Consider the following 27,394-nt stretch of genomic DNA (forward strand, 5'->3'; position numbering starts at 1 on the left):
TGTGGTTATCGAAGGTGAGACCACTGTCCACTTGTGTCCCTAAGTCTCTCATCACACTTTCGGTGTTTAGTGTACTGCCACCTATGTGGTGATTCGTGGGTACATGTTTTTTTCCCAAAGGGGATAACTATACATTTCTTGGCATTAAGCTTGAGCCCCACCAAGCATCTGTTTCTGTAAGGCCCTTTTGTAGAATATCCACATAATTTGGGGATTCAATAATGGCTCCCAGTTTGCAGTCCTCTGTGAACTTTGCTAGCCAGAGTCCCTTAGTGTTGGCCTGTACTTCAGAGAAGTAGATGCCAAACAAGAGCGGTCCCAGGACTGAACCCTGAGGTACTCCACATGTGACTTGTCTGTAGCTGGATATGGAGTCTGCTACTTTTACAGTCTGGGTTCTGTCAGTAAGCCAGTCGGCAACCCATTGAGTGATGTAGGAGTTTATGCCCAGCTTATCAAGTATTTAGCTAAGGGCAATCACTACAAGTTATCCTGCAGAGTGGACCTTCTCACAAAACACAAAGAAACTCGAATGCATCCCCACTTGCCTACCCTTCAGCTGACATTGTGGGTGATGGTCTTAATTCCCTTCAGACACCTTTTTTCAGAGGGAGTGTTCAGGGTTCTGCAGGAGGCCAGGAAATGCAACACTATGAAGTTTCACTTATCCAAATGGAAGAGATTTTCAATTTGGTGTCTTACCTGAAACCAGGACTCACTGACAGTGGAAGTTCCTCTGGTTCTCTCAACCCTTTGTGAATTACTATATGCTGACTTAACTTGCTGTTTAGATTAAGTGCACGTGTCAGCTATTTCTGCTAGTCTGCCTCCATCTCCACCTTACCTTCTAGATTTGAGGCTAAACAGCTCTTAAAAGGTGTCCTTCACACAAGACCCCCCCAGCAAACCTGTTGCACCCCCCTGGGATCTTAGCTTTATATTATTGAAGCTGACCCTTGCTTCTTTTGAACCTGCAACTTCTGCTTCCTTGAAATTTTGCTCCTGAAAAACTAATTTGCTGCTTGTACTAACCTCAGGCAGAAGGGTTTCGGAACTACAGGCCCAAATGGCTTCTCCTTTCTTGGTGTTCCACAGAGACTCTCTCTCTCGCTCTCTGTATCAACCTTACTTTCATGCCTAAAGTAGTAAATGGGTTATTCCCCAACCAGTCAATCCATTTACCTAACTTTTTCCCCACTCCACAGAACCCTGCAAGGAGGATTTTGCATACCTTGGATGTGCACAGACAACTTAGGCTCAATCTTGACGAAACAAAACATCTCAGGTCTGACCAGTTATTTGACTCATTCCATCCTAGAGCTTTGGGGATCCCTTGTCTCTAAACACAGTATTTCCAGCTAGATCTCTAAAGTCATTTCCTTCTACTTGAGCACCATGGAAAGAGCCTCCCTTCTCCTGCTAAACTGCCCCCTACCTCCTCTCATTCCTCATGACCTTTAGTATTCTCCCTCATGTTAAAAGTACTGCAACAGAGGAGTAGGACATAGATTAGTTGTGTAAAATCTTACCATAACTATAGATGTCCACTTCTCTGTTGTATTCCATCCCATCCTCCTTCCTTCTCCCTGACTTTGTCCTTCCGTGGATGTACTTGGCCTACGTACTTCCATCTTCCATTTGGGGATCCCTTGTCTCTAAACACAGTATTTCCAGCTAGATCTCTAAAGTCATTTCCTTCTACTTGAGCACCATGGAAAGAGTTCCTCATGACCTTTAGTATTCTCCCTCATGTTAAAGTACTGCAACAGAGGAGTAGGACATAGATTAGTGTGTAAAATCTTACCATATAACTATAATGTCCCACTTCTCTGTATTCCATCCTCCTCCCTGACTTTGTCCTTCCGTGGATGTACTTGGCCTACGTACTTCCATTAGACGTGCCTTCCTCCTGGGGTACTAATTTCTGAGGATGGTGCATGCGTACATCACTTTTATAGCTGACGTTCAACAGCAGCCTATGTGCAATGTGCCACCCACTCCTAGTAGTAAGTCTTTTTTATACTGGCTGACGTCGGGTCGTCCCTGCAGGCAATTCCCGCATGTTAATACTGCAACAGAGAATAGATAGACATCTATCATTATGGTAAGATTTTACACAACTAATCTTTCTTTCACAAAACTACTGTTTTTCTATTTAATTATTGCTAGGTTTTACTTGACTGAGATCACAGTTGCAGTACTCCATACATATGGGTTATCTCTACTGACATCTAACCGAGGTACCAAAGCTTAACCTTTCTTAGATCGTATGTCCGACATATGACCTCAACTTGCAAGCATAGGGTGTATAGGTAGATGTATGAACATAGACCCCCAGACTGTTTTGCAGCCACCCCGAACACAGGTTGTGCACCATCAGACTGATCATCGCTTGGTCATTGGTACCATTGCTTCCTAAAAACAGATGAATGACCCAGTTAGGGAACCTTCCTTTACATGCTTAGTGTTTTGCTGTATCTGTTAGATGTCAGATAGGAGGGGTAAGTGAGAGTATGGTGGGCAAATTACTTACAAAGTCCTCCATACCAAGTGTGCCTTGGTGAGGAACACAACAAGGCTTCCTGCTCCATTTGCCAATACTTAGCGCCCAGGACTGTGCTATCCTATTTATTCTCGTTCAGCACTTTCTTGGAGATCAAACGTCTGAAACATTTGGTCCACTCCAAGATGGTGGATTCTGCCTCACCTGATGTAACTCTGTTGCACAAGAAAAACTTGTGGCCTAGGCCTGACACTCAGTCTACCCACTCAGAGCGGACTGAGGTTGCAGAACCTGAGGTACATCCGATACTACGTCTGATGCCCTCCAGTGTGATCCCACTGGGGGCTGGTATGGTGTATCGGGGTCTTACTACGGGGGAGACTACTTCTACAGAGAAGGGGGATCCTAGAATAATAATTTCAGAGAGAGCAGAAGGCATCCTGTAGATTTTAGTCAGGGAAGAGATTCCTGAAAAGCTAATTGAGGTACTTCAGGGCTTTGAACAGTTCCACTTGATTCAAGCAAACTTCACACCAAAGAAAATGCATCAAGGCATGTCTCTCCACCATCTACTCCTCCAAGAGAGGAGGAATGGATGGATTTATCTCAAGGCCTGCTTAAAGCCATTATGGCCCTGAAACCTTCTTCCATTTCTGCATCCTCTTCTACTCCTACCTGTCAGAAAATAACAGTGGATTCACATTCTTCTGAAGATAAAGATGCGACTGCCCATTCTCAAACCTGTTCCTCTCAAATTTACTCCCCTGACCAGGTACCCTCTGTCTCTCATCTCCCCAGAATCCATAGTGGAAGAAGCTTATTTTGGGGAAACAATTATAAACATGACAAAACACTTCCACTGGGAGTCTAGGCAAATTTCAGAGGTCCAGCAAAAGTACTACAACCTTTTAGAAGTGGGCACTCCTCCTCCTTCGTCTCTTTCTCCAGTCCTGGAGGCCTTTTTGGATGCTTTCCAGTCTACTTCTACCTTCTGATTCACAACCTCCTGCTCCTAAAGAACCTCGGCAGGTTTTACAAAGTTCCTGTTGAGCTTAAATTCCTGTACAAGAACCCTGTGGCAGACCCTTTTGCAGTCTCTCTCCCCCCTGATAAACCTTTTAAATTGCTCATTCATACAGACATTAAGGCCATGGATAGATGGGGAAAGATTTACACCACCTCTACTCTGGAATTGAGGGCTATTAACTACCAGACTCAGATGACCAAATACCTGTTATCCATTCTCAACACTTTGAACAAGGTGGTGGTGGATTCATAGGGCTCAGAGTCTAAATAGCAAATGCTGTCCATGGTAAATCAAGCTGCTCACGTAGCCAGACAGTGTAAAATGTAGTTGTGATGCAGTGGAAGCCTCTTTCAGAGCAGCTGCTATGAGGTCTGTCATTTGCAGGTGTGTATGGTGCATACCAGACGATTCCAGAGGATTTCAAGACCAAACTTGTTTGTTCGTGTTTATACAAAAACTTGTTTGTTCCACAGGCTACAAACCTATTTAATGACCTTACATGAAGAAGGCCAAACAATGAAAGACCTTAGGCAAATTCTGCTTTCCTCTTTGCCTTGTGTACCGGAAGAACCACCAAGCCAAGCCCATGAAACACAGGAAGGTATCTAGATTGCCAAAGAGGAGCTTCAGAGGGCCCCCAGATCTGTGAGACTTCCCTTTTCAGCAAGATTTCTGACTATTTTCCAAGTTTCCCCTTCTTAGATCCTGCCCTGTCACTCTCGGAATGAACAACTCATTCCATCTCAGATTGGGAAAATAATATGACAGATGAGTAGGTACTTTCTATCATAAAGGTTATGCCATGTCTTGGAAAGACCTTCTGCCATTGAATGGTGTTCCCTCTCCTCCTCACAACAAACTTCAGCTCCTTCCAATTATTTTCTAGGGACTATAGGCCCAGGGTATGATAAAATCTATGCCCATAAAATTTGTTTGAAGGGGTTTTTACTCGAGGCTTTTTCTGGTTCCATGAAAAAAGATAATGGCTACCTATACAGTATCAGACCCACACTTGGTCCCCATGTCTCCTTTATGCCTTCCCACTTTTTCCCCTTATAACAAGTTACTTCAGAAAGAAATTTGGTGCAATCCTCATTGCCCCCTTTTGGCCTTACCAGATTTTGTTTCCCCTTTTTTAGCCTTCTTAGGAAACTCCCTCCCTGCTTATTAGATCCCTTTCAAGACCTCGTCTCACCTGTCCAACCAGACTCACCTGTTAAAGCCCTGAAATTAAGTGTTTGGTTTTCTAATTCCAGTTATGGCCAGAAATGCCATGATTTATTTTTCTGTACTCCATATAGTGTATTTTTCATATCAGCCACCAGCAAAGTCTGTAGAAATTGGTGAAGGAGATTTGCAGTTTGAGTCTTCCAAAGGCCTGGATCCCATTTTGGCTCCATTACCCTGTATTCTAGAGTTTTTGTCAGGATTGCTTCAGTAAGGGAGTGTGCTTCTTTGCCATCACAGTACAGCTAATGACCCTCTCTAACTTTCATATTGAAAAAAATCAGACCTCGGCTGCTTCATTAAAGTTGTTCAAAGCCTTTATACGTTGAACTTTCCTTCCCAGGCCACCATTGAGGTTTCTCCTTGGGAGATTACCTTCTTGCTTCATCCCCTGACTAGCCCCCTTTGAACCAGCAGCTTCAGTGGAATTAAAATTCCTATCATGGAAGACTGTCTTCTTGGCGGTGCTTAATTCGGCTAGGAGGATTTTGGAGCTGCACGTGGTCTCATGTAAACCATCTGAGTTTCCATTAGGATAGGGTTTCTGTTTGAGCTAATTGTAATTTTCTCCACTAAGTGGCTTTGGTAGGTGCTCTGAGTCAGACCATTAACTTGCCATTATTATTCTCAAATTTCTCTAAAAAAGAGATTATACATTCCATTTGCTGGATGTTTGTCAGGTGACATTTTGCTTGCATTGTACCAAGTGTTTTAGGAAAGCTTATTGGTTATTTGTCTGTTTTTCTGATGCCAAAATGGGACATGGTATTTCTAAAGTCACACTATTCAGGTAGCTTTTTGTGTATGAAGAGAAGGGTCTGTCTACAAACTTAATGACCACTCTGCTAGAGCAGTTGCACCTTCTGCAGCTTTCTTTGCCAGAGTGCCCATAGATGATGATTGAGCTGCACTACTTGGTCTCTGTTCGTACATTTTTTTCACATTGTAAGCTAGACCTACAGTGTAGGTCATGGGGTTCCTTTGGCTCCACTATCCTCCGTAATATCCTTCCATGCGATATCCATGGGTGTATAGTAGTTGGGGACTTTGTCCCTTGAGTTAAGTTGGATGAAAAATACCACGAGATACGAAAATTAGGTACTTGCATACTGTTAGATCCATGTTGTCACCTTCAGTCTGTCTCAAACTTCCCTACATTCTACTGTTACTTTTACCAAATATTCACATGTATGGCTCTCAGTTGACTGTATTGGACCTGACCAGAGCTTTGTCTTCCTGCATTTTGTACTGTATCCTGGACCATTCCTTTGGTCTTTCCATTTCTTTTTTGGAAATATAAGTGTGTCTGAAATGTAGGCAGATGAACTTGATCTGAGGGTAGTGGTAGTCTGGGGGGTAGAAGGGGTTGGAGCCTGAGCCCCTGAATCTGAAAGTCTAAAAAGTTGCAGATGTCCAATCAGATTGGATCCAATATACTGTAAGTTGAGAGAGATGGAAGAGTAAACGGGTCAAGCATTATGGTAAGTACATAACTTTCATTTATGTCTGAGTGAAATTCTGTGCATTTCTCCAGAAAAAAGGATTTTTTTATTGCCAGCAGTGATGAAAAGAAAAAAAAACTTTGTTCTGACTTTGCATTAGGAGATCTTAAGGGTAGAATGACATTTTTAGGTACACTTTTACTGTTTTGTATGATGCTCACACAGTAGGTTGCTGAAAAATATAACTTGCTATTCCTGGGAACCAGATTTGTGTTTGTACAGGTGTTTCATTTTGTCTGTTTAGCTTATGTCCTGTTAAGTTGGAGTGAGCTCATGACTTGTGTTCCTGGTGAGGAGTCTGCCTCATTTCCTGAAAAATGTACATTATCTGTAGTGTCACATCACAAGTAAAAAATAATTTTGATCCTTCGGTTAATTCATCACATCCAAGTGATGCCTCCAGGTGCGTCTGTAGTTAACTCCTACTGACGCCTGTAGGTATCAAATATTGCTTGTTTATATTTGCATCAATAATTCCAAAACTATGCTATGTACAATGTTTTAAAAAAATGTAATCTTAAAGCTTACACAGTGGCAAACTTAACTGCATTAATATTTTGCCTCTGTCTAGTGCAGGTAAATAGATGTTGACTGTTTTTTATATATTAATTTATATAGCTAAAATGTTCAATTTTTTCTAAATATCTCAAGTAATATAGACAGACATCCTTAGCCTCATATAAAGGCTCTCAGATGAAATGAGTAATAGTTACTGTGACTTATAAAATTAAGTGTGACATAGAACTTAAAGAATACTACCATTATAAAAATAATTTGTGCTGAAGAGTTTGCCATTCATAATATAATAACTCCAATGGTTCCAAAGATAAACATTTGCTTAATATGTGAGGACATAATTTGATTCTGTTAAAAGGCTTAGGCTCCGCCCATTAGACGTTAGATTGCAAACTTCCTGAGCTCAGTTGGAGTTTTAGTTGCTGAAAACATTACAGTGAATTTAAATACTTAAAGGTGCCTTACGGTCCAAGGACAGTTCACTCTCAATGGGGGTCTGAACCGACCTTTTATAGATAGAAGATGCTAATTTTTACAAGTGTATGACATGGAATGTCTGAAGTGCTGCATTGCAGTCTTTCTTTTGGAGTTTGGTATGCAACTTTTTTCATGTTGAGGTGTGCAGGGCTTTTTAGAATTTTAATTTTTATTGAGAAGACTCGAGTAAAAAAAATCCATTTCTCCTGTTAGGAAATTATTAGAGTATGTACTCTCCCCATCACCAAATTTAGACTTGTATTCAGTTACATACTTTGTATGAAGATTCTGTTCTATAAACCTTTACACACTTGAAATCAGTTAAGCACTTTAAGTTGACACTTTTTTTTTTTGGAAAATTTTGTTTGAAAATTTCACATTTGAGATGTATGGTCCCCAGTTGGGTGCCATCTATAGGCCTCCATGGGCATGTGTTTTTTTTTTTTTTTTTTAATTAGAGGAAAAATACTTGCTTGGACAGATGTGCATATGTCGAGGTTGTCTTGTATCCTTACATTAGTATCTTCAGCTTTCCCATTGTGCTGTGTAATGGCGTAAAATGTTTTGCCTTGTAAACATTTTATAAGAATGGGTTAAGTTAATGTAGAGATGTGTGGATTACATAGTTTAGGTCAAAATAGAATGACTTTTAAAACTGAGAAACAGAAACATTTGTAGAACATTAAGCTTAAGTTATGGTAGTTAGTTTTACTCAGAGTAACAAATGTAAGAGCTACCAAAGCATTAATGTATAGTATTGTGATTTGAAGCCTGTAAACATTTATTTTTTTATAAAATAATAAAAAAATATATATATTTTTTTAAATATGTTGAAAAGACAGTAAACAAAATTGTTAAAATTCAAGATGGATCACATATTTGCCTTTGCAGCTGGGTACACAGTGTAAGGTTATTATTCTAGCATAGGGCAAGTATAACCAACACATTCAACATTTTGACAGTTTTCTTGTAAATGGTGAGTAGAAAATAGATGACATGGTATTGAATATAGCATTTTCAGTACCAGGATTAAATTGCATTACAAAGTGCTGTGTTTGGTCCACCTTTTGAAACTGTCCACACAGGAGTGATACCGCAAATCTTAAATGTTGATTTTGGAGATGGCTCAGAGGAATAAAGATCTGACCTGCTTCCTGTGCAGAGGGTACAGGATTTGAATCTTTCAGTCTTTACTCACTCACTGTGACCCTGCGCAAGTTGCTACACCTTACGTTCCTTTAGGGGAATTGGGAACTTGGGCTTGGGCTCCTTAATAGGTTCATAGGTTGATACTAGGCTATCTGCCCTAGGGCATTTATAAGCCTAGCCAGCGTGTCTTTGGCTTTCGCCACCCTTTTAGATTATTTGACTCTGCCTCTGTATAGTAGTAGGTCACAGAAGATAGCCTTTTTAAGGTTAGTTTACTGTGCCTCTGTCTAGTAGGGACACAGAAGAGATCCCAGGGGTAAACCTACGATCTCCTATCCACTTGTCAAGATTTCTCTTGAAGAGGGTCATTGAGGGGCTCTGCCTAACATGGATTGGGATTTTGTTCTAGAGTGAGGGGAGCCTCTGGGATATGAATCTGTCCCTCCAGCATGTCCTATTTATTTCTGTGCTGAGGTTTAAGTCTCTGGAGCGTGTAGTTCTAAGGGATTTGGATTTCCTGAGGTGGAGCACGTCCATTAAATCTGGGTTGGACATGGCTTTATACGTCGGGCACAGATCGCCTCTGAGTAGGCGGTAAGCAGGTGAGTAGAGCTGGAGTTTCTTTAGCCTAACTTCGTAGGGCATCTGTTTGAGTCCCTTGATTCTCTTGGTGAGGTACTTTTGGGGTCTTTCCAGTTGCTGCAGGTGTCTGGTAAGGTACATCCCAAATGGAGCATTGTATTTAATTATGCGCCTGATGAGTAGAGGGGCACAATGACCTCTCTTGATCTAGATGTGAACCCTTTCATGATAAGGTGGGCTGTATAGAAGGTCTTTCTAACCACTTTGGCAACGTGGTTGTCAAAGGAGAGATTGCTATCTACTTGAGTCCCCCTATCCCTAATTACTACTTCTGTACTTAATGGATTTCCACCTATGTGGTAATTTGTGGGCACTGTTTTTACCAAAGGGGGTGACTATGCACTTTTTGGCATTTAGCTTTAGGCCATGGCTCTGGCACCAGTTATCCGTCTCTGTGAGACCCTTTTGGAGGATGCTTGTGTCAGTCGGCGAGTCAATAATGGCACCCAGTTTACAGTCATCTGTGAACTTGGTCCAGCCGTAGTCCTCCCGTGTTAGCCTGTACCTCCGAGAAATATATACTGAACAAGCGAGGTCCCAGGACTGAGCCTTGTGGGACGCCACTTGTAACTGGTTTAGAGTCTGACATGGCACCTGGAATTCTGAGCCAGTTTGCAACCCATCTTGTGACATAGGGGTTGATACTTAAGCTGGTGAGCTTATTTATGATGCCCGAGTGGGGTATTGTGTCGAAGGCTTTTGCAAGGTCCAGGTAGGCTGTGTGGACTACCTTCCCTTCATCTATTGCCTTGGTGACTGTTTCAAAGAAGTCGATCAGGTTCAAGAGGCAAGATCTGCCCTTAAAGCTGAATTGGGTGGGATCCAGTGTTTGGAGGTTCCCAGTGTCTTTGTTTATGAGTTCCATGATGATACGCTCCATAGCTTTGCAGACCAGGCTAGTCAGGCTTATAAGGGCGATAGTTTCCGGGGTCGTTGTGGCACCACCTTTGTGGAGTTGGGACTACTGTTGCTGTACACCATTCCTTGGGTACATATCCTGTAGTAAGGCTGAGATTGAACAGTGACTTTGTGAGGGTTCAGTTCTTCATGGAGCTTGTGTAAGACGCAGCCCAGGACACCGTCCAGTTCCATTGATGCTGTGTTTTTTGCTTTGGAGAGGGCAGCTCTCACCTGTGCATCTGTGATGTCAGGGAGGCTGTACTCTGTTGGGATAGACATTTGCTCTTTTGGTCGGGAAGGGGGTGAAAGCTTGCACTGAAGCAGTCTGCCAGGATGTTGGCAATGTCTGTTGGTTCAGTGTATTTTTTTGTCATTTTGCACTAACCCAGAGCATATCTGGGAGTTGCCACCCAGGTTCCTGACATAACTAAAGAAGGCCTTATGATTATCTTTAGTGTCTTGTGCAATTTTTCTTTCGACGCTGGCCTTAGATGATTTTATGAGGGATCGTAGTTTCTTGCTAGTACTGATCAGAGATGCCTTCCCTTTTTGGGATTTTGCTCCATCATGTAGTAGCTTCCTCCTTCTGTTGTATAGCTTGTTTATGGCTGGCGTCCACCAGACAGGTCTCCTGCCTTTGGAGGAGTGAGTCTTGGTTTTATTTGGGATAGCACGATCCATGCATTCCTTTAGGTGTCCATAGAATGTGTTTGTAAAGGATTCTGCGGTTTGGGACGTATTTTCCACTGGCCCTGGGGCTTTGAAGGATTCCACCTCGGTTTTGAGAAGTGTGAAGTTTGCTTTTGAGAAGTTCTTCACCGTGATTTCCTTGGCTGGGGGTGGGGACAGGATAAGGATGTCCAGTGAGATTAATTTGTGGTCAGATCTTACCAATGAGGGGTATACGTCTGGTATGGAACATAGAGTCCCCATGTTGGTGATGATCAGGTCCAATATGTTTTCCCCTCTTGTGGGAGTGGTGACCAGTTGTTCCATAGCATTTTAATTTATAAATTCTATGAACCGTTGGGCGAGGGTGTTGGGGCTTGAGTAGTGCTCTCAGTCTATGTTTGGGTAGTTGAAGTCACCCAATATAATGGTGTTTGGAAAGACCTTCATATTTTCCAGTCTTCTCAGGAAAGCCAAGTGGGTTCCTGAGTTTCGGAGGGTGGTCTGTAGCAGGCTGCAAACTGAAAGGCAGTTTTGCCCACTGTTAGTTGCACATGGATGGTCTCCGATGCTTCGTGCAGTGCCACTAACCTGGAGGTGTGGGTATCTTTGAATATGGATACTCCCCCTCCTTTTGTGGTTCGGTCTGAGTTTTGAGGCTGAAAAGCATGGTATGAGGTATAACCTGATAGTGCTGGGGTGCTCTTGGGAGCCTTGAACCAGGTTTCTGTTACTGCACAGATATCGATATTATCCATACTGAGGAGAGCCTCGAGTGCGTGAATCTTGAGGTTTAGACTTATGGTGTTGAGCAGCATTACCCTTAGTTTCTTTTCCTTGTGTTGTCTATGGAGGTGGGTTTGTCTTTTGAGCCTTGCCTAAAAAAGGCACTATGGGGGTGGCAAGAGCCTTAGCCAGTATTTGAAAGCCCAGGAGTGACAGGTGCAAGCTGTCCCTAGCGAAGCAACGTGGCTTGTCGAGCATGTCATCCCAGGCAGACAGACACTGAATCCCCTTTGAATGACACCAATACTTTAGCCAGTTGTTAAAATTGATCATTTTGTCTTTGTACTGTGGCATCATTTTTGGTGATGGTAAGATGCTACTCAAGGTCAGGGTCATACCGGCCTGGGCTACATGATCAGAGAGCTCCTCTATGTCTCTTTTCATGTAGTCCAGGGAGGTACGTCTCAGGTCATTCACACCAGCATGGACAATGATGGAGTCATATTTGTACTTGCTTTGGAGTGACCCGAGTGCTTGTGTTATGTGGCGGATCCTGGCACCTGACAGGCAGCTTACAGTGACCTTCTCCTTGTTCAGCCTGGTGAGTGGGACGTCAGTGTGTCTGACAGTAGTCACCTATTACAAGTGTATTAGGTGTGTTGTTTAGCCTTAAGGGCTGTGACTGTGTGGCACACTGACTTTGTGAACTATGTGATATGTCGGTATTGTTGTGGGATAGTGGTTGTTTGGATGTCTGCTTTGGAGGTCTCTGCTGCTTGGGCAGATTTTTATTTAGAGCCTCCGAGTATGTTTTTGTGTGTGTGTGTCTGGTTTGCTGTTGCGATAGGTCTATGTGAGACTGGATTTGTGGTGTGTGTGTGTGTGGTTACCTTCTCCTTCTGACTGTGCCAGTCCTGGGTTGAGAATGCTCAGCCTCCAGTTTGGCTATATAGTTGCATCTCTCACATATATTTGAGTGTTGGGAGGAGGATAGTTTTATCTGTGTACATAAGGCAGTTGTAACATTGCCTCAAGATTCCCAGATTCACCAGCTGGACTGGAGAGTATACTCAAAACTGACCTTTGGACATGTCAAGATACTATAATGAAATACTTTTTGACTGATCAGAAAGGATCTATAGGGTTTTGAGTACTTAAAAAGAATCTAAGAGGGGTGTAGTGCTTAAGTTTATTGATATTTTGCTTATAAGATTACTTATAAGAGCAAGTGCAAGGCTTGAAGATAGAGTGAAGATAGAGTGCTTCCTTTGAGATTTAGATCAGTTCTAAGGGAAAAAGTGAAGAGAAGACTTTATGGAGCCGGTAATAGTTTAAACCTGTTTAGGTGGCGCTGCCCGATGCTGCGCTGTGCGCAAAATCGCACAAACCCAAGCTAAAGCGGGTTTTTAAGCAGGGGACTTGAAAGAGCTAGGAATTAGCCCAAAACGGTCAATAAACAACTAGTTTCTGGGCTGAGACCACTCCTCCAGGGACAGATAGGCTGCTCAAAGCTCCCCACTCTCACTGGTGAACAGAGAAGCTTCCCCCTAACCAAGTAAGGATATGGGCAACACAGGAACCTGTACTGAAGTCCAGAATACAGCAAACCTGAATTCAGAACTATTCTAGTTTAGAAAAGGTGGGAAACGAGGATATCTTTTGTTTTTTTCTTCTTTTTTCAATACAGATAGCAGGAAAACACGGTAAATACTTAACACAGGCTAGCACACTTGAGTGAGCAGCCACAACAGTTAAATCAAACAAAAACAGACGAATTCAAAGTGCAGGTAGCAAAAATGCAATAACAAACTTTTTTTTTTTAGGTAAAACAGCAGTTTCAGACTCACTTTTCAGCGAGAATATGCAGTCGCCAAAGTAAAGGCAGTAGAAAATACTTAAATCAGGTAGCAGTCACTCTTTTTCGTCTCTCTGTTGCTAGCACCACTCTGCAGGACGGGAAAACATGCCTAGTAAATACCTATGACCACAGAAGTAGCTGTAAATGCACAGAGCTGAACATGGCCTCATTAATTCTATAAATGTTATTTGATGCACAAACTCTTTGAAGTTGCTATTATTTTGAAACGGTAGATATTTGAAATTATGTGCTGCTAGTCCTAGACCCTGCGCGAGCCCTGGGTCTAAGTCCTCCATTTGCATACTGTGTGACTGAACAAAAGACTTTGCTCCTTGGCCACCCCTGAAGAGGTACTGTGTGTACCCAGTGGTTTTCTCTGGTTAAACATGTTTTTAGTTTCAACTTTTTCATAATACAGTTAGTTGTTGAAATACCTGTTTTTATAGTTCAGAGCATGTATTGTTTTTGATGTAAATTATTGGATGATAGTCATCTCTTCTTTTTTTTTTTTTCTCTTCAGCACTCAGTCATGTTGGACTGTACTTGTCATATTGTATCCTACCTGGCTGATGTTACAAATGCTCTGTGCCAGAATACTGGGCAGGGTACATCTCATTTGTTGGTTGATGGTGAAGAACGAGCTATTGAAGTTGATTCTGACTGGATGGAAGAACTGGCTGTAGAAGATGAGGATTCACAAGCCGAAGATTCGGTATTCATTATTTTTTATTATCTTAAAATTTTTAATGTCTCTTTAAAAATTTAAAGCATTTTTTGCTTGATGCATACTTTATCATTAAAACAGAATTATTTTTATTTTGTTGAGAATTTGTAATGGTATGATTTTTTATTTTCTTACATGTTTTAACTGCCAGTTGCCTTCTGTGGCTTTGGTGTTTGGGTTACTTCCTCTTATTATTTTCATTTTTATGGTTCTTGGTGCATCCCCCATTGACTTTGTTTAATAACTTTTTTTTTTTTTTTTCAATTGTGGCACTGAATTTGAGTTGTGCCAAATCCCAGAATAGGTCAAGCTGTGACAGTAAGTAGCTTAGGATGCCTTTATATTCACTTGCTGCAGTATACTTTACTTGAGGGATATCCCTGCGAGAAGGTGCCTGGTGTCGGCCAGTATACAAGTCTTTTGCCACGGTAGGGTACGTGTTGCGTCCATCCGCTGCAGTCGGACATAGGCCATAAAACAGATGGACGAATGTGTGACACACCACCACTAGACCAGTTGGCCTCAATCCTCACCACTGGCAACAGTGGGGACATACACTGGGAGGATAATGGGTATACACACACAGTATTTCCATATGCAGCTCTCTGCATCAAGTGCAATTTCTCTTACGGGCACAGTCAGTCCTGGGGCTGGTTTCTCTTTCTCCAGCTCCCCAATAAGACTTCCATTGGCACAGCTATAAAGTTGAGATCTCAGCTGATTGGCAAGCCAAGACTTACCATCACCCTCTGTGTCCAACAGGTGCTTTGTGTCCCTGCCCAAGTAGCTGTCCCCTTTTGCCCATACTATAAGGTAGTTATCACTGCCACCAGCCAACTCCTTATCGGCTACTTTAAGGCCCTTAACAAATGGTGTCCAGTCTTACTGTAATATTAATACAAATGGTAGTTTGACCAAGAGCCAGGCTATTAGGAGTGGCCCACACAGTGTCAAGTAAAGATGCAAGTACTCTCAAAACTTGTATCTCTAGGCAGATCAGCCACAATGAAAGGTTTTTATATATTTAATAGTAAATAATAAAAGAACAAGGAAATAATCTGTATATATTCACAGTGCCAGAGTCCATAATCACAGGAAATAATTAAAACAACATTGCAGCGACAATCTCAAATAAAGAAAAATATCTAAACTAAGCTTTGCTATATTCCTGAGTATTATATGTTTCCCTAGTAGCTTATACTGTAGAGCAAGGCAGATGTGTGGTGAATGGGTATTTTAGTTGCCAGGTCCAAGACCGAATACAGAATGGCCCTGTCTTACTAAGACTCCTCAGACTAATATCTAAAATATTACTGCTGAGATACCTTGCAGAGTTGCATCATTTCTTGTCATCTGATTCTATCCCAGGTGAACTCCCCACTGCTGGAAGCTAGCAATATTTAGCATTTACCTGGAAAAAATACATAGGTCTCAGATTTTTGGCAGATGCTGGAAGTCATAAAATAATTACATTCCTTCATGTTTTCAGAATGAATAATTAGTTCACTCTGAAGACAATGCAGAAAGCTTCTCAGCACAGACTGTCTCTAGCTGCCTTGAAAACTGAAACATGCCATCTTTATTGCGTAGCCATAAAGTAATTTAATTTCAGCTATTTTTCTGAAGTTAACCTCCTGTATTCTAGTTTCTCCTGTTAAAATGTAAACCTTTTAACAGTTACAACACTGCATGCACATTTCTGTTCTTTTCCAGTATGGCACACTGTGGTTACATTTCAGGCACAAGCATTCTACACAATACCTTTTCAGTACAGAGCAGTATGATATACACATGATGTACAGTTCTAAGACATTTGTAACACAAGCATCTTGCATAAATCCTTTCGATATTCATCAACGACATATAATTATTTACAAAGTTCCAGATAGCTGTGCTGGCAGTATCCCTATTTGTCACTGCACGTATCATCCTCGGAACTTTTCTGCCACCAGTCAGAATGCTAGCTCTGTCGGTTGTACAGTTTCCAGTGTTCCCGACTTCTGCTTTCAGGTAAGTGTCCCGTTGGGGGAAACTCTTATTTTAGTTATGTCATCCAGGAGGGGCAAGCGCCAGTGTGGAAGACAGATTCCCATAAGGAGAGCCATACCCAGTGTCTTTTTTTTTGCCTAGGTCCCAACCACAAGCGTAAGTCGTGCAGTATCTGCCAGTTGCTCGTTCCGAAGACCCTTAGCAGGCTTTTGTCAGTAGCTTTGTATTTGGAAAACAAACAGCTAAAATTGTTAACTAAGCGCATGGAGGGTTCCTTGAGGCCCAAAGCCGAGCTACTGAAGCATAGGGCCAAGAAACCTCGGCCTGCACCTTCCAGTGCACCTCACCCATCTGACATATCTTCTGAGGCGCTTGAGTCTTTTCAGGTCTTTGACTCTTAAGCAGCCTACCTCTCAGCCTGCCCCTACCACAGCCTCTCAGTCTTCACAGAAAAGGGCTAGGGATCTAGACTTTTAAGATGAATCCTTTTCTGTTGAAGAATCTTTAGATTACTCTAATCAACCCCCCCACACACACACGGGGTACATCCAACCTGTTTGAATGTTTTCCACCATATATCCCAATACCCAGACTCTCAGGCTCCAGCTCTCAAGAAGCCAGGCTGCTTCTACAAAGTCTCTGAGGACTGCCGATTCCTTTTCAGTGCAAGGCTGCAGACCCAGCAGTCATCTCTGTTGCTACTGACAAGCCTTCTAGGATGCTCCCTTGTACCTCACTGCTCCCAGCGGACAAGGAGAGTAGAACTCTCGAAAGACTTGGGGGGGGGGGGGCATACTCTTCAACCACTGTCTCTTTCAGAGCCATCAACTACTTGACACATATGACTAAATACTCCCTAGAACTTGTCTCAAGCAAATTCTGTTGTCTCGGACATCCTATATTCTGAGGGAAAACACTTGGCCCTGAATCTTTTAGGAGCTCCTTCCCAAGTACAAAGGCCTTCTCCAAGTGCAACTGCCACTGAGGCCTGAGCCAGGGCAGCTGCTAATGGGTCAGTACTCTGGAGATTCTCATGGCTTAGACTTCAGCCATTGCAGGACGATTTGAAATCCAAATTAATGGAGGTCCCTCTGAACAATAAAGCCTTGTTTGGGCCATCTGCATCTGATTTTTCAAAACCCTGCAAGAAAAGTCTAAGGTACTTGAGTTAAAGCATCTTTTAGTGTCCCCAGTGCCCAGGTTCCACAGGAATTTTCCCTCCAAGCCTGTCTTTGTTTACAGCTGTTCAGCACCAACAAAGCAAAGCTTCTAGGGAAGGTAAGAGAACACAGGGGACTAGGGCTCCTCCGGCACCTCCCAAACAAAATGTACCTTTCTGGGCAGAGTAGGGAGTATGGACTACCTTGCAAATACACCCCCCATACACCTCTCAAATGCTCTGAGGACTTGGCAAATCATTACCTAAGACAATTGGGTCATTTCCATAATCCAAAAAGGATATTTTATGGTTTGGCACTCCACTCCCACCTTTCAGGGTATATCACAACCTCCCAGAGAACAATTTATTTTCCCAGATCTCCTCAGGTTTGTGGTAACAGGGCTCCATTCATATGGTCCCCTGCATCTGCAGAGGAAAAGGACTTTATTCAAGAATATTCAAGTGCCAAGAAAGGATGGCTCCTGGAGACCAATCTTAGACTTCTCATCTCAACACCTTAATGGTTCCATCCTTCAAAATGCTAACTCTACAAACTCTTTTTCCTTTGCTTCTCCCACAGGGATACATGGCATCTCTAGACATAAAAGATGCCCATCTCCACATCCCTATTCACCACAAGTACAGGGAATGTTTTACATTTTTCTGTAGGTTTGTGGATTCATTACTTTTTCAATTGTCTGCATTGTTCTTTGGCCTCCCTACAGCCCCAAGGGTTTTCAGAAACAGTTTGGCTCCAGTGACTGCTCACTGTAGGCTTCTGGGTATCCTGACTTTCCCATACCTGGACAACCTGCTCATACAAGCCCCAACCCTCAGGCTCTTCAACAAACATTTCAAACTACCATTACCCTCCTGGGAAATCTAGGGTTCACAATAAACTTCAGAAAATCAACCCTCACCCCAACCTAAGACCGCATTTTTCTTGGATGTCAAATCCATACAGACATAATGACAGTGCTTCTACCACCGTGAGAAGTGGAGGACCTTCAGGCCTTCTTTCGATTACTCCTGCCATTAAACCACATCACATCCAGGGAATTCCTAAGGATTCTAGGTTTCATGGCCTCAATTATACCCATGGTACCCCTGGCAAGGCTGCACATGAGGAAACTCCATTGGTTCCTCTGATCTGTATGGACCCAACACTCTCATCCACTAGAATACCTAATTTCCCTCATCCCATGCCTGAAGAGGGAAATTCTCTGGTGGATCCAGCAGGTACAACTAAACCCAGGACTACCTCTACACCCCCTAGACCCAGTCCAAGAACTTTACACAGATGTATCCTTGGCTGGGAGAGGCCCTAGGCAAATTTACAGTCCAAGGAAGGTGGTCCCTCTTACAGAAAAGGGAACACCTCAGCGTAACGGAGATCTGAGCATTGCTGTTAGCCTTACGAACCTTCCATTCCTTCCTATGCCCAGGCACACTGACAGCATGACTGTACTCTGGTATGTGAACAAGCAGGGGGACCAGATCCTACCTCCTGGGCAGATCAGCTATCATAGTGTGGGAATTCCTTGATGAAGACAACATGACAATCCAGGCTGTGTAAATTCCTTCCAACAGGAACCTTGTGGCAGACTGTATGAGCAGGACCTGTACCCAGTCCCATGATTGGATGCTTCACAGGGATGTGTTTCTTGACATAGTCCACCTGTGGTGTACTCCACACACAGACTTATTTGCCTCCCCATGAAGAGAGAATTCTCTGGCTTGGAAAGTGGACTCCCTTTCCTTCTCTTGGAAGGGGATGTTCCTATATGCATTTCCTCCCTTTCCTGTAATAACAATAGTCCTGCTCAAAATCGGGCAGGATCAGCCAAAAATTTTGCTGGCCAAGACAGCATTGGTTCCCCCTTCTCCTGCAATTAGCCAAGGGCCGTCTCCACAAGTTACCCCACAGAGTGGGCCTTCTTACACAGAATAGAGGATCCCTTGTACATCCACACCTGTCAACACTACAGCTGACGTTATTGGTGATAGGATTCTAATTCCCTTTAGAAACCTTTATTCTGAGGACGTGCTGAGGGTTTGGCAAAAAGCCAGAAAACCCAACATTAGAAAGTCTCATTTCCAGATGGAAAAGATTTTCACTATGGTGGCTCCCGAAGAACCTATACCCACTGGCGGTGGGAATACCACTGGAGCATTTGTGTGAACTACTCTCAACTGGCCTGGCTTATTCGTCAGTTAAAGCTCACGTCAGCTGTCTCCACTTGTCTGCCTTTATCCCTTCCTCTGGTGTCCAGGTTTGAAGTACAACAATTTCTTAAAGGTGTCCTCCACAGTAGGCCTCCTAGGAAACCTTTTCCTCCTCCTTGGCACCTGAATTTTATTCTGGCAAAATTGACATTGCCCCCTTTTGAACCCACAAAATGTGCCTCCCTCAAACATTACTTGTTGAAAACTGCCTTGCTAGTAGCCTTGACTTCAGCTAGAAGGGTCTCGGAACTCCAAGCCCTGATGGCAGTTCCCCCCTTCTTATCCTTTCATAAGGACAGGGTATCATTGAGAACTAACCCTTCCTTTATGCCCAAGGTAGTCAATGAGCTATCTCTAAACCAATCTATTCAACTAACAACCTTCTTCCCCTCTCCATAAAAATCACAGTGAGAGGATTCTGCACTCCCTTGATATACGCAGACAGCTGAGATATTATCAGGACAAGACAAAAACCCTCAGAAAAATGTAATCTCTTATTAAGTTACTGATTATATTACTGCTGTTCTTCATCACCCAAGTCCTGCCTCTGCTTCATTTCCAACTTACTCTTGATTCTTCTGGTCAACTTTCGTGCTCCCTTCCTTCTCTCCAACATTTTCCATTGAAATATTGGAAAAGGTTTCACAGGTGCAGTCTCTCTGTGGTCTTTATTACCAGAGGAGTGAGAAGCTGAATCTCCTTCTGTTTTTACAGCTCAGTTTTGTGGGACAAACTTTTGTAATTTCTCCTTAGCATGCACTTCATCAAAAAATTATTTTGTCCCTCCAGGGAGTATGAATCTCACACCTGCGTCTTTGCATCCTCTGAATAGAGGGATGAATTTACTTCTCTTTTGCCTGGTGTACAATGAGTAATCATTCTCCACAAACACTCTGCTCTCGCCTCCTTTTAGTATTTTGTCCTGATGCCACAGTATGGAATACCAGTCCAGTTGCTTATTAGGTTCATAGGTTCGTACTAGGCTATCTGCCCTAGGGCATTTATAAGCCTAGCCAGAGTGTGTGTGGCTTTCACCTTTTAGGATGAGAATACTACGCCCTTTTAGGGTTTAGTTTACTGTGCCTCTGTCTAGTAGTGACACAGAGATGACCACCTGGGTAAACCTACGATCTCCCATCCATTCGTCGAGATTTCTCTTGAATAGAGTCAGTGAGGGGCTCTGCCTAACATGGACTGGGATTCTGTTCCAGAGTGTAGGGAGCCTCTGGATTATGAATCTGTCCCTCCAGCACATCCTATTTATTTCTGTGTTGAGGTTTAAGTCTCTTGTTCTCGTGGCTCTGATGGATTTGGATTTTCTGAAGTGGAGCATGTCCATTAATTCCGGATTGGACATGGCCTTGTACATCAGGCACAGATCACCTCTGAGTAGGCGGTATGTGACTGAATAGAGCTGGAGTTTTTTCAGTCGGGCAGCATATGACATATGTTTAAGACCCTTTATCCTCTTGGTGAGGAACTTCTGGGGTCTTTCCAACTGCTGCAGGTGTCTGGTGAGATACATCCCAAATGGGGCATTGTACTCTATCATTGGCCTGATAAGAGAAGAGTACAGGGGCACAATGACCTCTCTTGATCTAGATTTGAAACCCTTCATGATAAGGTGGGCAATATAGAAGGTCTTCCTAACCACTTTGGCAATGTGAGTGTCAAATGAGAGGTTACTGTCAACCTGGGTCCCTAGGTCCCTGATTACCTCTTCCGATTAATGGATTACCACCTGTGTGGTAATTTTTTTTCCCAAAGGGTATGACTATACATTTTTGGTGTTCAGCTTAAGGCCATGGCTCTGCCACCAATTATCCGTTTCTATGGGGCCTCTTTGAAGGATGTTTGTGTCTGCTGGGGTATCAATTATGGCCCCCATTTTGCAGTCATCTGCGAACTTTGTCAGCCACAATCCTCCTATGTTTGCCTGTACCTCGGAAAAATAAATGCCAAACAAGAGGGGTCCCAGGACTGAGCCCTGTGGGACACCGCTTGTGACTGGCTTAGAGTCTGACATAGCTCCAGCAACTCTGACCCTGTGGGTTCTGTCCTTGAGCCAGTTTGCAACCCATCTTGTGACATATGGGTTTACATTTAAGCTGGTGAGTTTGTCTATGATGCCCGAGTGGGGTATTGTGTCAAAGGCTTTTGCAAGGTCAAGGTAGGCTGTGTGAACTGCCTTACCCTCATCAATGGCCTTAGTGACCGTTTTAAAAAAGTCGACCAAGTTCAAAAGGCAGGATCTGCCCTTGACAAAGCCAAATTGGGTAGGATCCAATGTCTGTAGGTCCCCAATGTCTTTGTTTATGAGTTCCATAATGATCCTCTCCATAGCTTTGCAGACCAGGCTCGTCAAGCTTATGGGGTGGTAATTTCCAGGGTCCGTAGAAGCACCGCCTTTGTGAAGTGGGACCACTGTTGCCGTACGCCACTCTTTGGGTACGTATCCTGTAGTAAGGCTAAGATTAAACAGCAGCCTTATGTGTGGGTTTAGTTCCTCTTGGAGTTCATGTAGCACACAGCCCGGGACACCATCCGGTCCCATTGATGCTGTGTTTTTAGCTTTAGAGAAGGCAGCTCTCACCTGGGCATCTGAGATGTTAGGGAGGCTACACTCTGCTGGGATAGTTATTTCTCCTTTTGGGGGGGGGAATTTGCACTGAACCTGTCTGCCAGAATGTTGGCAATGTCAGTGGGTTCAGTGTATTTTGTGTCATTTTGGACTAACTCTGAGCATATCTGGGTGTTTCCACCCAGGTTTCTAACATAGCTAAAGAAGGCCTTGTGATTATCTTTTGCGATTTTTCTCAAAAAGTTGGCCTTGGATGATTTTATGAGTGATCGTAGTTTTTTGCTAGTACTGATCAGAGATGCCTTCCCTTTTAGGGATTTTGCTCTGTCATGTAGTAGCTTCCTCCTCCTGTTGTAAAGTTTGTTTATGGCTGGGGTCCACCAGACCAGGCGCCTGCCTTTGGGGGAATGGGTCTTGGTTTTATTTGGGATTGCATGATCCATGCATTCTTGAAGGTGCCCATAGAAGGCATTTGCAAAGGATTCAGCAGTGTGGGTTGTGGTTTCCACTGGCCCATGGGCCTTGAAGGATACCACTTCAGTCTTAAGAAGTGTGAAGTTTGCTTTTGAGAAGTTCTTCACTGTGGTCTTTTGTACAGGGGGTGGGGGCGGGATGTGGATTTCCAGTGAGATTAATTTATGGTCTGATCTTACCAAAGAGGGATATACTTCCGGTGTGGAGCATTTTGTCCCCATGTTTGTGATGGTCAGGTCTAGTAGTATATTGTCTACTCTTGTGGGAATGGTGACTAGTTGTTCCATTGCATTTAGGAACCTTTGGGCTAGGGTGTTGGGGCTTGAGTAATGTTCCCAGTCTATGTTTGGGTAGTTGAAGTCTCCCAAAATGATGGTATTTGGAGAGACATTCATACTCTCCAGTGTCTTCAGGAAGGCTGTGTGGGGTTCCTGAGTTTGAGAGGGTGGTCTGTAGCATGCTACAAACTGTAAGGCAGTTTTGCCTATGGTTAGTTGCACCTGGATAGTCTCCGATGCTTCGTGCGTTGCCACTAACCTGGAGGTGTGGGTATCTTTGATGAAAATGGATACTCCCCCTCCTTTTGTGGTTCAGTCCAAGTTTTGGGGCCGGAAAGCATGATATGAGGTAAAACCTGATAGTGCTGGGGTGCTCTCAGGAGCCTTGAACCAGGTTTCAGTCACTGCACAGACATCGATGTTCTCCATACTGAGGAGGGCTTCGAGGGCATGCATCTTGAGGTTTATTCTTCTGGCATTGAGCAGCATTACCCTTAGTTTTTTTCCACTTGTGTTTTCTAGGGAGGTAGGTTTGTCATTTGAGCCTTGCCTAAAAGGCACTATGGGGGTGGCAAGAGCCTTGGCCAATATCCGGAAGCCCAGGGGTGACAGGTGCAAGCCATCGCTTGCGAAGCAGCGTGGCTTGTCAAGCATGTCATCCCAAGCAGACAGACATTGGATTCCCTTAGAATGACACCAGTAATTAAGCCAATTGTTAAAACTGATCATTTTGTCTTTGTACTGTGGCGTCATTCTTGGTGAGGGTAAGATGCTGTTCAGGGTCAGGGTCATACCGGCCTGGGCTACATAATCAGAGAGCTCCTCTGTCTCTCTTCATGTAGTCCAGGGAGGTACGTCTCAGGTCGTTCACACCGGCATGTACAATGACTGAGTCATATTTGTACTTGCTGTGGAGTGACCTGAGTGCTTGTGTTATGTGGCGGATTCTAGCTCCCGACAGGCAGCTTACTGTGACCTTTTCCTTGTTCATTCTGGTGAGCGGGACGTCAGTGTGTCTGACTATGGAGTCACCTATTACAAGTGTGTCTGGCATGTTGTTTGGCCTTAAGGGCTGTGACTGTTTAGCACACTGACTTTGTGAACTATGTGTTGCATGTGCTATGTCTTGAGGTGGTGGTTGCTTGGGTGTCTGCTTTGGAGGCCTCTGTTGTTTTGGTAGATTTTTAATTGTGCCTTCATAAATTTAATGCAGTCTGTTCTTTCTTGCTTATTTTGAAACATCTCTTCTTGAGCAGTCGCTTATTCAGCAGCCTTTTCTTCATTTTGACCTCTGATTTTTGCAAATTTATAATTTCTTCTGAATATCTGTTTACTGATTCTTCTGTTTGTTCCAGTCTTTTGTTTGTGGTGATATACTCATCAGTGTTTTATTTTAACCAGGTCTGTATGCAGTTGTCTTGTATCATCCTGTAAGTTATTGGAGGTCATGTCTGAAGGTTGCATTACTTTTTGCTGAACAGCTGCAGAACTCTCCCTCTCTGTCTCATTTTTTGTAGCTAATTTTTCCCAGGTCCTCTGTATTTATTCTGACATCCAGGCAGTGTACTTACTAGCCAGTTACTGAAATTCACCCATAAAAACAAGTTTACTTGCTTTCCCTGCTGAGTTTCCGTTTTCGCACTGGGAAAAGGTAAAAACAAGCTGTTACTCGAACTCTCTACACTTGGCATACTCTTGATGTTAATCACCAACTTAATTTCATCTCCTTGCAGCAAAATCTGTACATAAAGATGACAGTCTTTGTATTGTTTTCCAAGAACAAACTAGTGCTTAAACCTTCCAAAGTCACCTTCTCCAGATAATTGTCAGATTTTATAATGTTGATTTATACTTTGAAGGGTTTAATTTTCTCTTCCCAGAAGAGGTCAAAGTGTGCTAGATCCATGTCTGTCTACTGCTGCCTATCTTAACAGACCCTGCCTTCCCCCTTTCATATTGTCATGTGGGGCTACCCGCTGAAGCTTTTACCGTTAGCCTATTGTCCTCTGTTTTTGGCATTATTATGTGCAGCTGAGGACTATTCCTTGCATAGCATTATGGAAGAGGGGAGAGCTTAAACACTGGAGAAGCTTTGATGCTTCTGGCTTGGATCTACCTCAGAACAGATAACAGACTCAGAAGGGCCAACCAAGGACCTATCATTTTGGTAAGTACTTAACTTTCATTTTAATGCTGTTGTGTGGGTCCTGGTAACTTGATGATGCATTAGTCTCACTAGATCTGTCTGTAAAAGTATGGAGAATATCTCGGACCTCATTGACTTGTTCATTGAAAGTCTAACCCTGGACCCTCATCAGTATATCTTTGCTAAAGACCCAGGACCCTTGTCAGGGTGGCTTTCACAGACTATTCCTGCCTTTGTAACTTCAATAATTTCTTTGAAAAAAGTCACCAAAGGCTCATGACTTGTTTTTTCTGTAAAATGCTGAAATTTAATTTTGTTAAATTTTTTCCCCCGCTAGTGGGAGGTTGGCATAGTGGTTAAGGTGCTCACCTTAAAGGCGCAAGGTACATGGTTTGATTCTCACATGGGGTAATTGGCTGAGTTTGGAGTAGCTCTGAAGGACAAGTTAGCCTGGTACTAATTAATGAATTTATTGCTCCTTTCTGATCTGCAAGGAATGGAGTTGGCAACCTTCAAACACTGGACCCCACCCAGTTTGGGTTAGTGAAGGGCCGATCATGTCTCCTGAACCTGATCGACTGTTTCGAATCGGTCTCCAGAGCTGTGGACAAGGGTAAGGCGGTCCACACAGCCTATGTGGACCTCGCCAAGGCCTTCAACACCATTCCCCCACTCTGGAATCATAGATAAACTTACTAAGCTGGGCATAAATCCCTACGTCACTCGATGGGTTGCCAACTGGCTTACTGACCGTACCCAGACTAAAAGTAGCAGACTCCAAATCCAGCTCCAGACAAGTGGAGTACCTCAGGGTTCAGTCCTGGAACCACTCTTGTTTGGCATCTACTTCTCTGAAGTACAGGCCAACACTAAGGGACTCTGGCTAACAAAGTTCGCAGATGACTGCTAACTGGGAGCCATTATTGAATCCCCAAATGATGTGAATATTCTACAAAAAACCTTACAGAAACAGATGCTTGTTGCCAGAGCCATGGGCTCAAGCTTAATGCCAAGAAATGCGTAGTTATACCCTTTGGGAAAAAACATGCACATAGGTGGCAGTACACAACACCGAAAGTGTGATGAGAGACTTAGGAACACAAGTGGACAGTGGTGTCCCCTTTGACAACCACATCGCCACAACAGTCAGGAAATCCTATGTGGCACACCTCATCACTAAGGGCTTTTCATCCAGAAAAAAGGACGTCATGGTCCCACTGTACTCATCCCTCATTAGACCCATTATAATAGAGTGCAACGCGCTGTTTGGTATGTACCTCACAAGACATCTGCAACAGCTGGAAAGGCCGCAGAAATACCTCAGTAAAAGAATCACAGGCCTAAAGCAGATGCCCTATACTGACCATCTAAAAAAATCTCCAGCTATACTCTGTGGCATATCTTCTACTCAGAGGCGATCTCTGCTTAACATACAAGACCATGTCAAACCTTGAGCTGTTGGACATGCTCTACTTAAAGAAATCCCAATCCCTCAGAGCCACACGCTCCAGGGATCTAAAACTTGTCATCACAATGAACAAAACATGCTGGAGCAATAGGTTCTTAAACCAGAGACTCCCCATACTCTGGAATAGACTGCACATACATGTCATGCAGAGCGCCTCTTTGGCCCTCTTCAAAAGGAACCTTGACGATTGGATGGGAGATAGGAAATTCCCCCCTGGGATCACGTCAGTCGCACTGCTAGACAGGGGTCCAGGGAAGTAAATATTGTGGGAAGAAATATCCAGGGAATTGTTATGGCTAGGCTTGTATAGGCCCTAGGGCCGATAGCCTAGTACCAACCTATGAACACCCTTGCTCTTCATTGCCCAAAATCTGCATTGAATGAGCGAGTTTCACTTTGCAGTTAGGATTATGGAGCAATCTACTTAAAGCAGTTTCAGATTGTGTGATGTCTTGGTGGCTTTTGATAGTGTCGACCCTTGCATTATATGGAGTGCCTGTAGTGTTGTGATTTTACTGTCATTGTTCTTGAGTGACTTGAATCTTGTATATTTTGTTACTTCGAGTGTAATGCCAGTAATTAATTCTGTGTCTGCCTTGTACAATGTGGAGTATCTCGGAGGGGGGGGGGTCTGTCTTGCCTCCTTTATTATTCCCAGAGTATTTATTGTCATTAAGAGAGGTGTTATCAGCCATATGCTGGTAATATCCAGCTTTGTCTCTTCTCTTAAAATTTGTGTCTGCTTTTGCTAACTTAGAATACTGTTGTTTCTGTCCTGCACTGACTAGTGTGGAACTCTTAGCACTGTCGTAACCTTAAGGTCATATTAATAGTATTATTCATTAAGCACACATTCCTGTCTTTTTCCCTTAGCAACTTAGGATGAGATCAGCTAGAATTTGTTCCCTGTTTGTGTTCTGGCTGTGGTTCTTGATAGTAGGCTGACATTTAAGGGCCATGTTTGTCATTACAAATCCCTCCCACCCCAAATTTCAAGTGTGTATTCTGAATCTTGCATGTCATTCCACCTACAGACTTGGCAGCAGTGGGTTCAGGTCCTTGTTTTGTATCCATTAGACTACTGCATCATGCTCTGTCACATATTAACAGGTTATCTGGCATATCTGTAGGGAGTGCAGTTAGTTAGATTTTT

The 27,394-nt window shown here is 43.3% G+C and overlaps 1 protein-coding gene across 1 annotated transcript in view; it reads left to right on the forward strand.

Annotated features, from left to right (window-relative positions):
• Positions 1–27,394, forward strand: part of UBR4 (ubiquitin protein ligase E3 component n-recognin 4) — a 3,959,899-nt gene that overhangs the window by 1,278,963 nt on the left and 2,653,542 nt on the right. Inside the window, 1 exon segment of the mRNA XM_044087073.1 lies at positions 13,717–13,908. Within this exon segment, the coding sequence (XP_043943008.1) occupies positions 13,717–13,908 (192 nt within the window).

Source organism: Protopterus annectens, chromosome 1.part1 (genome assembly GCF_019279795.1).
Source record: "Protopterus annectens isolate FY-2018-M chromosome 1.part1, PAN1.0, whole genome shotgun sequence".
NCBI classification, from domain to species: Eukaryota; Metazoa; Chordata; order Ceratodontiformes; family Protopteridae; genus Protopterus; species Protopterus annectens.